Raw genomic sequence first — 17,402 nt, 5'->3', positions numbered from 1 at the left:
CCCTTAGTTTATAATCCAGCGTCTTTCTAACATTCATTAATTTTACAGTGTTTCTTTAAATATTCTTTAAATTTTCCCCAATCCTCTTCCGCCGTATCTCTTCTCTGGTCCCGGATTCTGCTCGTCATCTCTGCCAGTCCCATATAGTCTATCACCTTCATCTGCCATTCTTCCACGGTGGGTAGATCTTGCGTCTTCCAGTACTTTGCGATGAGTATTCTTGCTGCTGTTGTAGCATACATAAAAAAAGTTCTATCCTTCTTTGACACCAATTGGCCAACCATGCCCAGAAGAAAGGCCTCTGGTTTCTTAGGGAAAGTGTACTTAAGTACCTTTTTCAATTCATTATAGATCATTTCCCAGAAAACCTTAATCCTTGGGCATGTCCACCAAAGGTGAAAGAATGTTCCTTCAACTTCTTTACATTTCCAACATTTATTATCGGGCAAGTGATAAATTTTTGCAAGCTTGACTGGGGTCATGTACCACCTATAGATCATTTTCATAATATTCTCTCTTAAGGCATTACATGCCGTAAATTTCATACCGGTGGTCCACAACCTTTCCCAGTCAGCAAACAAAATATTATGACCAATGTCCTGTGCCCACTTAATCATTGCAGATTTAACCATTTCATCTTGCGTGTTCCATTCCAACAGCAAATTATACATTCTTGCCAAATTCTTAGTACTGGGTTCTAACAGTTCAGTCTCTAATTTTGATTTTTCCACCTGGAAGCCAATTTTCCTGTCCATTTTGAAAACTTCCATTATTTGATAGTAATGAAGCCAATCTCTCACTTTCCCCTTTAATTTCTCAAAACTCTGCAGTTTCAATTTGTCCCCCTCTTGTTCCAAAATTTCTCCATATCTCGGCCATTTGGCCTCCATATTAAGTTTTTTAGGAGCCTTTGCCTCCATTGGCGACAACCACCTTGGAGTTTTGCTTTCAAGCAAGTCTTTATATCTAGTCCAGACATTGTATAGTGCTTTTCTGACAATATGGTTTTTGAAACCTTTATGAGCTTTGACCTTGTCGTACCATAAGTTATCTTTAAATAAGTTCAGATTTTTTGATGTCATATTTATCCCCAAATATTTCACTTTCTTAACCACAGTTAACCCTGTCTCATTCTGAAACCTTTCCTTTTCAAATGATGTTAAATTTTTCTCCAATACTTTCGTTTTAGATTTATTCAATTTAAAACCTGCTAGCTGACCAAACTCCTGAATTAGTTCTAACACTCTTTTTGTACTAGATTCAGGCTCTTGTAGTGTAAGTACTAGATCATCTGCAAATGCTCTCAGTTTATACTGTTTCGCTCCGACCTGCACCCCTTTGACCAACTGATCCTTCCTTATCATGTTTAGCAAAACCTCCAGGACCGAAATAAAAAGTAGTGGAGAGATTGGGCACCCCTGACGTGTCCCTTTTTCTATCTTAAATTCTTCTGTAACTACATTATTCACAATAAGTTTTGCTTTTTGTTCAGAGTATATCGCACTTATACCATTTTCACATCCTTGGCCTACCCCCATCCCCCGGAGATTCTTCATCATAAAACTCCAAGAAATATTGTCGAAGGCTTTCTCGGCGTCCACAAATATCAATACTGCTTTAGTATTGATGTTGACTTCCAACATTTCCAAGATATCAACTATATTCCTTACATTATCTGATAAGTGTCTTCTCGGGAGAAAGCCTGCCTGATCTCTGTGAATCTCCTCCATCAACACTGTTTTCAACCTTTTTGCTAAAATGTCTGCAAAAATTTTGTAATCCACATTTAATAAGGAAATGGGACGGTAGTTTTTAAGTTGAGTCTTTTCCGTCTCTGTCTTCGGTATAAGTGTGATGTATGCCTCTTTCCACGTGTTAGGTGCCTTTTTTCCCTCCATAATTTCATTACAAACTTCCTTCAAGGGTTGTATTAACCACTCCTTCAAAGCCTTATAGTATCTGGAAGTAAGTCCATGCGGTCCTGGAGATTTGCCCAATGTCATGTTTTGAATGGCACCTTCTATTTCTTGCTCTGTTATTCTCTGGTTCAGAATTCTTTTACTTTCCTGTGAAATCTTTCTCAGTCCATTTTTTTCCAGAAACAACTCTATATCTGTATCTTTCTGAGGCCCTTGTTTGTACAATTGTCTGAAATATCTCTGGAAGCAATCTCTAATTTCCGTTGGTTTATAAATGTTCTTTCCTTCCATTTCTAAATGTGTAACCGTGTTCAATTTTTGTCTCTTCTTTATTTGCCAAGCCAGCAGTTTTCCACATTTATCTGCCGATTCAAAAGTCCTTTGTCTCATTTGTTTAATTTTCCATTCTATTTCTTGATTCATCAACTCCATATATTGTGTCTGATATAATTTGATTTCTCTCAAAATGTCCTGTGATTTTGGTTTTGATCTTAATTTCCTTTCTCCATCTTCTATTTTCTCCAATATTTTTTCTTTCTTTTCATTCTGGCTTCTCTTTTTAATTGCATTTTGTTGTATCAAGAATCCTCTCATGACTGCTTTACTTGTGTCCCAAATTATTCTTTTTTCCACACTGGTCCTCATGTTAATTTCAAAATAGTCTTTTAAAGTTTTCTGGGCCTTTTTACAGAATTCTTCATCCCTAAATAAGGTGTCATTCATCCTCCATCTGAAGGTACCAGTTGTTGTTAAGTTCATCGCCATCCTTACCGCATTATGGTTGGAACAAGTTTTTGGGCAGATTTCCACTTTTTTTATCCTAGGTGCCATTCCTCTAGTAATCCAAATTTGGTCAATTCTAGTCCATGTCATTTTGGCTTCAGAAAAGAAGGTTCCCTCTCTTTCAAGTGGGTGTTTTATCCTCCAAATATCAACTAGGTCCATATTGTCAGTCATTTCAAAAAAAGTTTTTGGTAGTCTTCCTTCTTTTGTAACTGTCTGTCTTTGAGCTTTATCCATATTCGTTGAAACTACTCCGTTCATGTTTCCCATCAGGATTAGATTTTTATCCATATAATCCATCAAAGTCTCATGTAACTTCTTAAAAAATTCTGCTTTCCCCTCATTTGGTGCATAGATTCCCACGATCAAAAATTTCTCTCCTTGAACTTGAATTTCAATTGCCAAATACCTTCCTTGGTCATCTTTAAAGACTAATTTCGGTTGCCATTTTTCCTTTGCATAAATCACCACACCTCTTTTTTTAACTTTGTCTGATGAAATAAATTATTGACCTAGTCTTTTATTAATAAGTAATTTCCTATGTGATCTCGTCACATGTGTCTCTTGTAAACAAATCAAGTCCAATTGCTCTTTCTTTAATATGTGAAAAACACTTTTTCTCTTTCGGGGAATATTCAAACCATTAGAATTCCAACTCAATAGTTGCAAAGCCATGATGGGGTTTATTTATCTTCTCCTCCTACTGCTCCAAGTAGATCTTCTTCTTCCGCCGGTGGTGTCTTTTTGTATTGTAGCTTGTCTTTGTCCAAAATTCCTCCTCCTGGATAGTCTTGTCCAGATTCTGCCCCTTTATAGAGATCTTCTTCGTGTTGTTCTAGGAACTTATCTTTCTCCTCCACGGTCTTTATTTTCCTTTCCCCCCCCTTGTACTTGAAAGATAGGCCTTGGGGGTATTCCCACCTGAAAGGTACACTGTTCTTCTTCAGTAGTACCACTAGATCTTTGTACTGACTTCTTGCATCCAAAATATGTTTCGGGATATCTTTAAAGATTTCCACGAAGGAGTATTCAATTCGCAAAGTTCTTTGGTAGTGCAGATTTAAAATTTTATCTCTCTCTTCTCTTGACCTTAATGTTACCAAACAGTCTCTTACCTTGTTCTTCCTTTGTTTTGCACTCAATCTAAAAGCACTCTCTATCTTAAATTCTTCCTGCTCCAATTCCTGTTTCCAAAAATCCGAAAACTCTTTTGTTAGAAATTCCACCAGGTTGTCTCCTTCACTCTCAGGTATTGCCCAGATCCTAAGATTCCTCTCCTTCCTCTGCATTTCAATCATAGACAATGCCAAATCATGTTCTCCTAATTTCCTAATGACCGGTGGAAATTTTTCGTCAGTAGCAATTGCAATCTCTTTCGCCTCCTCAGCAATCTTTCGAGTACTGGATGTTTCCTCTAATAATTTCCCAATAGATTCTGTATTAATGTTCACTTTATTTCCTAGATCAATTATACTTTTGGTATTTAAATCAATTTTCCCTGAGATCTCTGCAATTGTCTTGTTTGTTTCAGCAACTTGTTTACTTGTTTCTGCGCCTTGCTTTTTTAGCTGGTCCAAAGATTCATTAATTTTACCCAAAAATTTTGAAAGTGCATCCTCAGACATGGCTTTTGTAGCACCTGTTCCAGAAGGACCAGATGTAGAGGCCCTTCTTTTCGTAAAAGAGTCAGTTTTATATTGTCTGCCAGATCTCAAGGTTTTTTCCTGTGACTCTCCTTTGTCTTGATCATTTGCCATAACACTATCTTGCAGTCAAGGTCATTCCCACATTCCAAGTCCTCTTTTCCCAGCAATTCAGCAAGCTAAACTTCACTTGTTGCTGAAACTAACCAGTTCTCCTCAAGGGGGCGAAAAATCTGTTGTTGTCTATATAGTTTTAAAATGGAGGTATTCTTATATAAAAAGATAGTCCCACACACTTCCCAGTTTTGCATAGGCTCACAATATTAGTCTCCACAAGATTGAAACAAAGTCATATAGTCCCAGGGAAAGTGTATCTTTCCAAATTCAGTAGCAAAAGTCTATCGTTACTTTGTTACTTCAACACTTGACAGCCTACAGCCGGCTTCCCTTCTCCGGCAGTCCGTCCCAGAGTCAAGGTACAGCGGTATAAATATACTCCTTTTTAAAAGCAGGCAATTTAATCTCAATTTCTTCCTTTCCCCCCACTCCTGCCCGCGGGGGGAGGGTCTCAGTTTCTTAAACGGTGGATCGCTTATTCCAAAAGAAACTTCAAAGTTAAGGCTTACCAGTTCTTTGCTTTGATGTTGCTGCAGAGCGGAAAGGCAGACTTCCTTTTTGGTCCTTTCCCGTCTCGGTTTCCAAATTCAAAAATTTAAGTCCCAAATTGGTTCTTGGATCTTTATCCTACTCACGGGTAGTAGTTTTCTTTGCTCCCAAATTGAAGGAATAAATCAGCGTTCTCTGTCAATGGCGACGCGGCTTCGCTTCGCAGGCTGGGTACAAGCGACTCTCAGCACCGCGCCACTCACCCGCTGCCGTTCCGAAGCCTTTAAAAAGACTCCTTCACGGCTTCGGGGGATGCAAAGGTGCCCACCGAGTCTCCGGCTTACAGGCTTCGTGCCTGTAATTTTTCGGGGTCCCCGCTTTGCCGTAGCTGCGGGACCCGAACCTACAAAGCAGATCTCCCTCGGGAGCTCCGAGGGAAATCCGCCATTAGACGATGGCGCTGACCGGAAGTCTGGAAGACACAAGATCTACCCACCTTGGAAGAATGGCAGATGAAGGTGATAGATTATATGGGACTGGCAGAAATGACGGGCAGAATCCGAGACCAGGGGAGAGAGACAGCGGAAGAAGATTGGAAGAAATTTAAGGACTATCTTAAGAAATATTGCAAAATTAATGAGTGTTAGAATGGCGCTGGTTTAGAAATTGTGTGGTTTCCAGCCGAATTGGATAAGTAATAAGAAAAGAAGGGTTAAAAATTTAAATGAAATTAAGGGGAAGGATTTGCTGAATTAATATAATAGAAACTGGAATACAGAGAGGGGAGGTATGGGGAAGTCGAGAAAGTAAGGTATAAGAAAAAAAGGGAATGAAATTATACCTGTTCTTTTTTGTTTCGTTTTTCTTTTGTCTGTGTTTTATTATTGTTTTATTTTGCTTTTATATAACTATTGAAAAACTTAATAAAATTCCAATGAAAAAAAAGAAGAAGAACAGATCATGCAGATGCATGCAGGTAAATAGCTGGAGGGAGGAAATACCCCAGGGAGGAAAAACCCAGATTGTTGCTAGACATTTGAACTTGTAAAATGGCTGTTGAGTGATGAGGTCATTAGGCAGTAACCTAGAAAATGAAATCCTGTTCAGATAATGGGCCTTCTAAGGCTGCAGGAAATGTACATTGGGGAGGGTGGACAGCCCTTCTCTTCCTTCCTCATTTTAGCCCAAGAAGTGAGCTCACCTGTTTCTCAGCCCTTTAAAAGCCTTGTGACAATCAATCCCGTACCCTTATCATTTAGTAAGTCATTCATCTTGCCTTGATTTTCTCCCCAGCCATTAAAGTAGAACCATATTAAGATCTGTGGTGCTTTTGCAAGTGACCAGTGCTGTCTAAACAAGGGAATTTGTTACCTGACGTGTGTAATAAGCTCAGAAGAGCCACTGAAGCATGCAAGTTTATGGATGTACTTTGCAATCACATATCTCTATATAATTTGTTAGATTACAGTGTTATTATGTACAAGCTATTAGTGCTTCTATTATATGGTCATAACAGGAGACATGATCTGAGCAGTACAACGGCTAAGAGATATCATGTGTGCATCAAAGCCATTAACAAACAAATGGCCTTTATAATGATATTCTCTATGCTCATAGGAACAAGTGTGTGTGTGTGTGTGTGTGTATACACGCACACACCAGTTACTTCTTTGTTATCTGCTTTGTATATTCCATTCCAAGTGCCACAGTTTCTGAGAGCACTTATGTATGCAGTTGAGATGTCATATTGAAATAAAAACTAACTCTCTGAGCTGGCATAAACCAATGTAGGACCTTGGTTGAACCTAGCAAAATCTACATTCATCATTAAAAACTGTTTATGATTTTAAAAAGCCAATGATCCTGATTTACCCAGAATGTTTAGATGTACATATCTGAAAAGGAAGTGATTTTATTTCAGAGGGGGTAGGGCGTCTCTTCCTCACTACCTACTGCCTTCCTGCAATGTGATTTTCGTGCCCCAGGTTCATTCAGCTGTGAGTGGCACTAAAATAATGTGGTGGAGGAGCTCCCAGTGTGAGCAGAATCCACTGCATGAGACCTGATCATACAGAGTCCTGATCCATGTGATTCTTCGCTCTTAAAAGCAAACACTTTGTTCCTCTTTGAAAGGTGTTGCAACCTCACAGCTAGAACTGAAAACAAAGTAGGGGGGCTTAAGACAAAGTCAAAAGGCAACACAAAGTTACTTGATGAGCACTGTAAAGAAGCAAGCATAACTTACAGGAGCTGCATTATTCTTCACTGTCACACTGGGGGTTGTTGCACGCAGTGCCCCACTCACTCCATGGTAGTATTTGAAGCAGATCTTTGTTTCAGCTAAAAGAAAAAGTCATTGTGGATTAACAACAAGTAGCTATTGGTCTTCATCTATTAGGTATAGTCAATCATAGGGCAGAAAATTTTATTCTGAGATTGCAGTGCTTCTCCTTGCCATAAAATGAGAGAGCTCTTCTGGACCTTGTGCAATTTTGCTTAGAAGCTAGTGCATGTGACACAGACTGCCAAAAAATGCCCACCCCACCAAACATCCACATTATTGTCAACATCCCTTTATTCCATGAGCTATTGCTTCTCATAATCATTTTCCTTCTTTTTTTGTTCTTATATTTATCAGACTAATTGGCCCACAAATTTGACATTGCACGTTCAAGTGTTGAAGACATAACATCATGGACAAAATAATGTATGCCATCACAGCCAATAGGCTTAAATGGCTGTAACTTAGTTGTGAAAATTAGTTCAAAGTGAGAGGCACTTTTCAATGCAGTTGAGAAAGAACACAAGGACGAAGTAAGAAGTTTAGGCTCAGCCCTATTGAAACAGCAGTCAAACAGTGGCTGTTAAGGTACAGAACTCTCAATCCTACTGTGAGCATGACTTGTACATGTCTATTCTGGAATGCAATCAAGTTGGGTGATCGCAGCAGCTGAACTGCAAGCTCAGATTGAATTTTTATTCAGCAATTTTCTCTGCAGGAATTTTAACAGCTCAGCAGCCAAACCTTTTACTCATTTGCCATGTATCATAAAAGTCTGATGATATCAAAATAACTGCATCACAAACAATAAAGGGATGAGACTGATCTCTCTAAATTACTGAGTTTTTACTTGCACTCTTTCTACCTGAACAGTAATACGGAGCACCAGGAATGGAATAAAGTTTGTAAATACTCCTCTCTACAGGCTCAAATAAATCCCTTTAGGATGTAATCATACACACTTATCTCAGTCCCAATGAACTCAGTGGGGCTTACTTCTGAGTAGACATGGATAGGATTGCATTGTTAATTGCTTGCATAACCACCAGATGCCTTGAAGACAAATAATCTAAACTGTTCAATTTCCTGGTGCTGCCTTTAGTAGGCAATATGCTGCTGTATATCAGTAAGGCGAACAATGTAATCTGCTAGTAACAGCAGACATTGTGATTTTCAAATTGTATTCCAAGGAATTCATTGGAAGCTGATCAGGGAGCTCCTCAATGCAAAGATGAAGAAGAGTGGACAAGCTTCCCTGAAAGTCCACCTGTTCTCCACTACTGATCTTCCCCCTGCAATCCACTGCTGCAACGGAGCTTTTCCATGCCAGGTTCCAGGATGCATCCTTAGCTGATTTAGGGTAACTGGGAGGTCCCAAATGAAGAGTGTCTGTCCTAAACATGCTGCACAATTTTCTGCAGCATGAAGGGTTCCACTATGGATGCTCAAGGGTGCCTAAGCAATCACATTCCTATGAATCTGAACACAGAGAATTTGAAGCATGCTGTGTTAAGGCTTAGCTAGCCTTTTCTTTTTACCATTTTGATACAGGTTTTAGTTTTCACTTTGAGTTTGGACTTTTAAAAAGCTATCTGCAAGGCAGGAGATTGCTACATGACCCCAAATTATGTCTGGTTTCTATCTTTTTGGGAGAGAACTCTGACCTTCTGTTTAAACCCATGATTAAAATTTTATTGATTGTGACCTGGCTGACAATCAGCCAGAGTTGGAAGGATGCTTTGACATATGGTTTATGAAAGCTTTGCACTTCATTTGAAAAAACTGGCTCACAAACTCAAAGTCACCTGTGGCAAATCGGCACCAGAAGACTTCACTGCTATTTAGTGTTCCTTCATGATGTACAGGCAGTGACCATTTCATGTGCATTTGATAAGTGCATGGCTGCCAACACTGGCACCATTTTCAACTGTGGAATGGGGTGGAATGGGGTGCGGCAGGCTTATGCACAAAATGACCTGGAACATCATTTATTCTGTTATCACTAGGTTGGGTGCGCATATCTCCTCACCAACAGCTCCTGAGTAAGTTTAGCACTTGTGGGATAAGAGAAAATGTCCCATTATAGATAAGTAATCTTTTAAAGAACAGGAAGAATAAATATATGGTTTTGACAATGGAAGGATATAACAAATGAATCACTATTGGGAGTCATTTATTTTTAATAAACATATTTATTTTCAAGAATACAGAGTATATAAAGAAATAAGAATTAAACTGGTAAACTTCCAATTGTTTCTCCTGTCCTTTTAAACTGTCCTGTGCTTTTTAACTTGTTCATAATTGACTTGCAGTTAGGGCAGAGTAGTAAAGTGCCCACGTTTATGGATGACAAAAGTGGTAAGAGTAAACAAAGATCTCTGCAGCATTTGTTAATGGGCATGATGTGGTTAATGGGTCCCAACATAAATTAGTAAAAAGTGATACACAATGGAGCAGGTAAGCCTGCCTTCACAAAAATGCTTATGGAGTCTGAACTGGTGAACTGGGATCATGGGGTCATGGTGATGAAAACGCTGACTCAGTGCATGACAGAAATCCCATGTTACAGATCATCAGTAAAAGGTTTGAACCCTGCCAGCATCACAGTGTTGTTGTTATACAAATCTATGGTGACATCACACTTGGAATACTTGTGTACAGTTCAAGTTGCCATGTCACAAAAAGGATACAGTCGTACCCTCTGGATACATAAACTTCAGAAGTGCTCAATCATGTCGCGCGCATGCGCAGAAGCGGTCCTCCGGTTGCGAATTCCTTGGGATGCGGCCGGACCTCCGGAACGGATCCTGTTCGCAACCGGAGGTACCACTGTATTGTAGAGCTGGAAAAGGTTCAGAAAAGGACAACAAAAATGTTCATGGGGCTGGACAGCTCATCAATGAGGAACGGTTTTTAGTTTAGGAAAAGGGAGGGCAACATGAGTACACATAGACCTGCTGAAGTTCTCTCTGTGCCCAAAGAATATATCTCCTAACAAAGCTAATAGTAATTTAGCCCTGTGGATTCATTTTTGTGCACAGTCTTCTCTGACTTAAAAAGTAAATGTTGCCCAAATATAAACTTCGTAGCCTGACCCTATGCCCATTTACTAGGAAGCAAGTGCACTTAGGATTTCAGCCTTATGGTTCCTGCATGATGCTGCTTTTCTAGATTTTGTCAGGAGAGCCAGGTTAATCCAACATAACAAAGCATTCCTGGTAAACATGGAAGACCTCTCTTCAAATAAGTGATTTCAAGTTCAAACATGTGTATAGCTAAAACAGCAGCTCTCTTTCCACTGTGACAAATTTCTTTTGAAACCAAAGGGACCTTCAAAAAGCATTTTGAGATCTAGCAGATGACTCTGCTGTAAAATCAAATAACTAAAGTAAAAAGTCCTGCAGGCACACATAAGCCCTTGAGCAAACCTCAGGAAGCCCTTTGGATCCAGGCCACTGTGAGGTAGGATTTTGCTAATCCTCCCTCTTGCCCTTCTACTGCGAGAATGAATAACTTAAGGGCCTAGATCCAAAGAGCCACCTTAGGCAAGCCCAAGAGCTTGTGGGTGCCGCATGCTTTGAAGTATAGGCTCTTGCACTTCAGAAATAGAAATCCAGCTCCCATTAGGCATGAATAACTAGTGGCATAATTTTTTGATCCTGGCACAATACTGTTAAGTGCTAATGAGGTGCTACAGAACTAACAAATAAAGTGTACACATTTGAAGAGACATTTGAATACTGATAAAAAAGATAAGACTTATAAAGAAAGTGTGTAAACATCTTCTGCTCAAACAAGCAGCCAGAAAATCCAGACAAAACTCAAAAGAGAGGCGTCAGATAGGGAAAATAAACAAAACCGAAGCCTACATGAAATTTCACAGAAGATGGCCATATTCCTGCTTTACTGGGGACTGAACTAGATGACCCTGCAGTTCTATAATTCTACTCTTATAAAACAGCAGGGGTTTGATTTAAGGCTGGAACGAGAGAATCCGCTAAGTTATCCTGTGATAATGGGTGCACTAAATTAATCAAGGGAACTATATGCAGTTAAAAACATTGTTGGTTAGAAACTTCTGGAATGCAAGTAAGGACTAATGTATGTTTTTGTTCATTCTGAGTGCCCTATTTATAGGTCCCAAATAAATGTTGGCTACTATAAGGGTTTGGACAAAGGAATCCATACCTGAATCTAGACACAGCAAGTATGTTCTCTGGCTCAGGTTCCCTAAGCCTGAGCAGGAACCTGAAGAAGAGGAAGCAGAAATTACTGCTCTGCTAGCCAAGCAAAACTCAGGACGCGGGTCCTAGTATTTCATATCAGGCTTGGCCAATCAAGTGGCTTCAAACTGTCAAACACTCACAGTTGTCAGTTCTCCTCTGTGTGCCACACTATTGTGGCTCACCAAACTTGATCCCAGCCTCCATTCCTGAAGTCCTTGCTGCAAACCCCAGAGTAGCTTAATTCCTTGTGGAAAATTTATGGCTGCCATTTTTCTCTTGGCAGTAAGAGTTCACTAGATCAGGTAACCAAGGTCATTTTCTCTTTTCCATTAGTGCTGACAGAAGTTGTGTTAGCAAATCCATCCAGCTCCCTAGAGATGATGTAATGTCAAAGCACTTGTGTGTATATCAGTTATCATGCCAACCCAACAATTTCTAAAATATCAAGAGGATATCAGGTCATTTTACAACCTGCAATGCATTTAGTATTGCAAAAAGAATAAGGAAAAAAGAAGGGAATCTGTGTGTGAAAGAAGTTTTGTTGGCACTTTAATACTGCTTTGCCTGGGATGTTTCAGCTTCATATTTTAGGCTCACTGCAAATATGGCTTCTTCTTTTTTTACTACTGAAACTGTATCGTACATGGATGGTGGCACAATGACGACCCATTCCTGTGCAAATCTGAATATATTCCTTTTTGCCAGTGCTGTTCTTTGCTAGATATAAGCAAAACAGGAAGTCCATATGTGGACACAATGGCTGATCTCTAGCTACAATATGTAAAATGATTCACTGGGGATCTTCTTCCTTGGCACTAGGTAAAAAATTCCCACATTCAGGTAAAATCAGTTCCTAGAACTATTCATATACAGTAGTACCTTGGTTCTCAAACTTAATCTGTTCCGGAAGTCCATTCCAAAACCAAAGCATTTCAAAACCAAGGCACGCTTTCCCATAGAAAGTAATGCCAAATGGATTAATCCATCCCAGACTTTAAAAATAACCCCTGAAACAGCAATTTAACATGAATTTTACTCTCTAAGAAGACCACTGATCCATAAAATGAAAACAATAATCAATGTACTGTACTATAAAATAAATAAGACAGTCTTGCAGATGATGAAAATAAAAATTATCGTATTTTTCGCTCCAAAAGACGCACCAGACCATAAGGTGCACCTAGTTTTGGGAGGAGGAAAACAAGAAAAAATTATTCTGAATCCCGGAAGCCAGAACAGCAAGAGGGATCTGGCTTCTGGGATACCGTGTGGCTGTTCTGGCTTCTGGGATAACCGCGCCAAGCCTCTTCAGGACAGCAGGATGAAGGCTTCCCTGCACGAAGAGGCTGCGCACAGGACAGGCGCGTCGTTGAAGGGGCGCTGGGCAGTTCTCCCTCTCTGAGAGGGAGAACTGCGCAGCGCCCCTTTAGCGAAGCTGGAGAAGGAACAGAAGGGAGTCCCTTCTGTTCCTCCTCCGGCTTCCAGGACAGGGGCGTCACTGCGAAGCCGGAGGAGGAACAGAAGGGGCTCTGTTCCTTCTCCCGCTTTGCTGAAGGGGCGCTGCACAGCTCTACCTCTCTGTGCAGCGCCATTCACTCACATTTCCCCTTACTTTTTAAGAGGAAAAAAGTGTGTCTTATGGAGCGAAAAATATGGTAATTTTTTTTTCTTACTTGCTTTGATGATAGTCATTGTTTGGAGAGAGGACTTTTATCCATTTCCGAAGTCTCACAATCAATCAATCAATCAATCAATCAGCTGAACTGGGTTCCACCCAGTTATTAAAATTACCAAAAAAGCCTCAAAAACAAAAGCGCAAAATAGCAAAACCAAAAGCGCCAAATACAGTGGTACCTTGGTTCTCAAACTTAATCCGTTCCGGAAGTCCATTTGACTTCCGAAATGTTTGAAAACCAAGGCACGGCTTCTGATTGGTGCAGGTGCCCCGGAAACAATAGCTGACAGCTGCATTGGATGTTTAGCTTCGGAAAATGTTTGAAAACCGGAAAACTTACTTCCGGGTTTTCAGCGTTTGGGAACCAAAGTACCACTGTACTACCCCTTTTTCTTTTAGCTCTCTTCTTCAAGATAAATATCCTTTCACTCTGAATTTCACTTGTTCTTTATAATCCTTTCTGCTCTTCAAGGTTAGCTTGGCTTTAGAAGCTTAACATTCCCTAGAAGGGGTGGATTTATTATCTTCAATATAAAAAGCAGCAATGCCAAGATTAAGCCAGTTTCCCATCCTGGATTATCAAATCCTCCCAAACTTCTATTCATGGAACAGCTAAAACTGATTTTATCTGAAAACATACCCCACATATTTACTGTTGAGTGTTTCCTTACAAATCTGTTAAGGAAGGTTTGATGAACAGTGGAGAGTATCAAAATAAGGTTGAAATTTACTTTATGACATTGCCTGCTCAATTACGAAACAAGGTGATTCATCCTTAGCTAAGCATTTCCTTGCAAATAATGTAAAGATGAAATATAACCACAAAAAGTTGCTTTATAACCAATTTTGTCAAACCAGGAAATTAAGCTACATTTGCATTTATTAGCAAACACTGATTGGTCAAATGGTTTTAAAAAACTGAAGACAGGAAAACCATTGGGAAGTAATTTGTGTATCTCTGCAAACAGGGAATTAAATTGAAAAGAAAAATTGCTGCATTTTGGCTTGATTACTGCCCAATATAGAGGCCCCATAAATTAAATCAGCACTGTACTCAACCTTGTGATAATACAGTATGATCAGATTACTGTTTCACATTCCTTAATTACAGTGGACACTGACACTGATCACTACTGTGTGATTAAATTACTTCTTTCTTTCCATTTATCTTTCCATTTGCCCTTATCTGACTGCTCATCATTTTCTTAGGATATTTCAGAGCTAAGATTTATTCAGATCTAAAGGACCATGTGTGGAACTCCACCTGGAGTTCACTTCAGAGGCCAGTACCTGTCTCACCAATACTTAAAAACACACTTATATTAAGTATGCTGGCTCTTTGCCATAATAATAAACATTCACTCACTCACCTATATTATGTATTGCAATAATAATGTAGCTTGGAAACCCACATTCTAAGCATATAAACTCGGATGCATTTGGTTTTTCATCATGTATATTGTAACTGGAAGAAAAAGAGACCCCTAGGGAAATAATCATAATATATAATATAATAATAATTTATTATTTGTACCCCACCCATCTGGCTGGGTCTCCCCAGCCACTCTGGCCGGCTTCCAATAAAGATTAGTAATGGTAAAGGGACCCCTGACCATTAGGTGCACTCGTGACTGACTCTGGGGTTGTGGCGCTCATCTCGCTTTATTGGCCGAGGGAGCCGGCATATAGCTTCCGGGTCATGTGGCCAGCATGACTAAGTGAACCAGAGCAGCACACAGAAACACCGTTTACCTTCCCATGGGAGTGGTACCTATTCATCTACTTGCACTTTGACGTGCTTTCGAACTGCTAGGTGGGCAGGAGAAGGGACCGAGCAACAGGAGCTCACCCCGTCACGGGGATTTGAACCGCCGACCTTCTGATCAGCAAGTCCTAGGCTCTGTGGTTTATCCCACAGAGCCACCCACGTCCCTCCAACAAAGATTAAAAATACATTAAAATGTCACACATTAAAAACTTCCCTAAACAGGGCTGCCTTCCAATGTCTTTAAAAGAAGCACCTTTAAAAAGGTGCTTTAAAAGAAGTGTGTCATAAATCAAATCATTAGCACCAGATAGGTGGAAACCAAGGAAGTACAGAGTTTTCACCAGTTTTGATTTTAAAGGTTGAAATAAACAGTGCATTTCAGTAGATTAACTTTTTTCTCATTTTAATAAAAAACAGGTTGTGTGTGAATATTTCAATGCGGTTTAGCTTCACTGTTTTGTTTGGTTGCTGTTTCTTTGGCACCATTTCTGAAAACATCACACTGGCTATAACATCTTAATAAGAACTGCAAAATAAATAGAATGATATCCCACAACTCTATATCTGACATGTTGATGCCACCAGACATTGGCAATGAAATCATGTTGATCAACACAATCGGTTGGCTTGGGCTACATAAAGGACATCTGAGGGCAAATGAGCACAGAGCAACCAAAACAAATAAATGAACATTTTTGCAAGAAGGACCAAAAGGGAACGAGTTTTTGGTCCTTTCAAATACTGTGTGAAAAACTGGGAATAGTTTCAACTCTGCCCTGGTTCAAACAGAGTTTATGTGCTAAAACCCTGATTAATCCTCACCCCTTCCCCACAATGGTAAGTAGTACAGGGGCCCTGAATTTTGGGGCCTTTGGGCACATTTGTAAACTGAAAACACTGCCAAGCACATACCAAGCAACCATATTAGTAACAACCAAATTGGTAACACATGGCAACAATATTCTGGCTACAATAGCATGCTTCTCTCAAGCCTGATTTCAATGCTGGGAAGGGATTCTGTGGGCACCAAGGAAGGAAAGCCTCTATGAGAATGTATATACCTGCAGGCACCACACTGGTGACACATGCAGTATAATAACAGAGGTCTATTTAAAGTGCATGCAGACAGTCTTAATTTGGCTCCAGGCATAATCTTTTTACTCCTGTGTATACTAGAAGAATACTAGAAGAATGATGTATTTTATTGATTAGCATATTGGATAGATTTCTCAGGATAGGTGGGTAGCTTTGGACTTGATGAATCATATCAAAAGACACATTCACTAAATTCAACATTATGCAATCTCAGATAATAAAATTTAAACACATACACAAAAATGAGGCCAACTCTATTAATCACTGAATATTTATCCCACATTCAGAATCAATATGCATGCAGTTCTTTTATGTCAACTACACATCTTATGGTATTTTTAGCCTAATATTTCCATGGCAACAGGGAATGCTCCATTTGAGAAGACAGATGTTTCAGAGCTGTGTAGCTGGGGAATTCAAATTAGAGGTCTAAGCAGTTTTTCAGGACTTACTGCATCTTCCAGTCTTTTATCATAGAGTCATTTGTTGATTCTTATAGCTTCTGATTAAATCTGATTGCATTGGAGTGGTCAAAAAGCCACCAATATTGTGGGGGTTTTTTGTTCAGATAAATACTCTTGTGGCAATAACAGTAATGAATTCTTAGAATTATCTGAATCTAACTTGTGAGAACATAAATGCTCTGACTTCCCTATTGAGCATCAGTAGTACAAAATACCTCATCTACCGTAAGTTTTGTGAACAATTCACTTGTTTTGGACAATCTCTATCAGGATGTCTAAAGTCATCTTACTTCAGGGTTTCTCAAGCACTCAAGGGAAGAAAAAACACTTAGGACAGATCCTAGAGTTTGGTAGTAAAATGGCTAAAGCACACCTTGGGGTTTTTTCATTTTAGATGCAAAATAGAGAAGAGAATCAAGAGCCTTTAGTTTTTAGCTCTGAAAAGAACTATATTTATATTAATAAATAATATGCAATGCATGGGTTGCTCCTTTCTTTCTGCAAAAATATGTACCCTGTTCTTCATTCTAGTTATAAGTGTCTGGTGATAAAATGGTCTCTGTGTAAATGGTTATTTATGGTGTCATGTTCTTGGGGTTTGATTTTTTTTAAAAAAGGAGCAATCAAACTGTTTAATTATCATGCATTTTCAGCATAATATGAAATAAACGGTGGCTTAAGAAAGCAGAAATGCCTCATACTGCAGGGGCAGGGAGGAAAGTAATGTTAAAAAAACAACCCAACAATTAGAGTTACGCAACCTCGCACTGGAGCTCGGTGGTAGAGCTAACATTTTGCATACTGAGGTTTATTCCCTGACATGTTGAGGTAGGACTGGGAAGTACCCCTTCCACAAACTCTGGAGAGCTGCTACCAGTCCATGAAGATAATAGACCAAGTGATGGTAGACGATGGGTCTCAAAACCTCAGTGACTTAGGGAC

At 39.5% G+C, this 17,402-nt stretch overlaps 1 protein-coding gene across 7 annotated transcripts in view; it reads right to left on the bottom strand.

Annotated features, from left to right (window-relative positions):
* The window catches only part of HECW1 (HECT, C2 and WW domain containing E3 ubiquitin protein ligase 1), a 192,074-nt gene that overhangs the window by 93,955 nt on the left and 80,717 nt on the right, over window positions 1-17,402 (bottom strand). For all 7 annotated transcript variants that reach the window (XM_083706240.1, XM_083706237.1, XM_083706236.1 and 4 more), the window contains one exon: window positions 7,197-7,291. In XM_083706240.1, coding sequence (XP_083562366.1) covers window positions 7,197-7,291 — 95 coding nt within the window. The remainder of the gene's footprint in view (window positions 1-7,196; window positions 7,292-17,402) is intronic.

The sequence above is a fragment of the Podarcis gaigeae genome, assembly GCF_964106915.1.
Source record: "Podarcis gaigeae genome assembly, chromosome: 12".
In the NCBI taxonomy this organism is placed as follows: domain Eukaryota; kingdom Metazoa; phylum Chordata; class Lepidosauria; order Squamata; family Lacertidae; genus Podarcis; species Podarcis gaigeae.
Note: the sequence above shows the minus strand (reverse complement) of the source record. Positions and strands in the feature narration are given on the sequence as shown.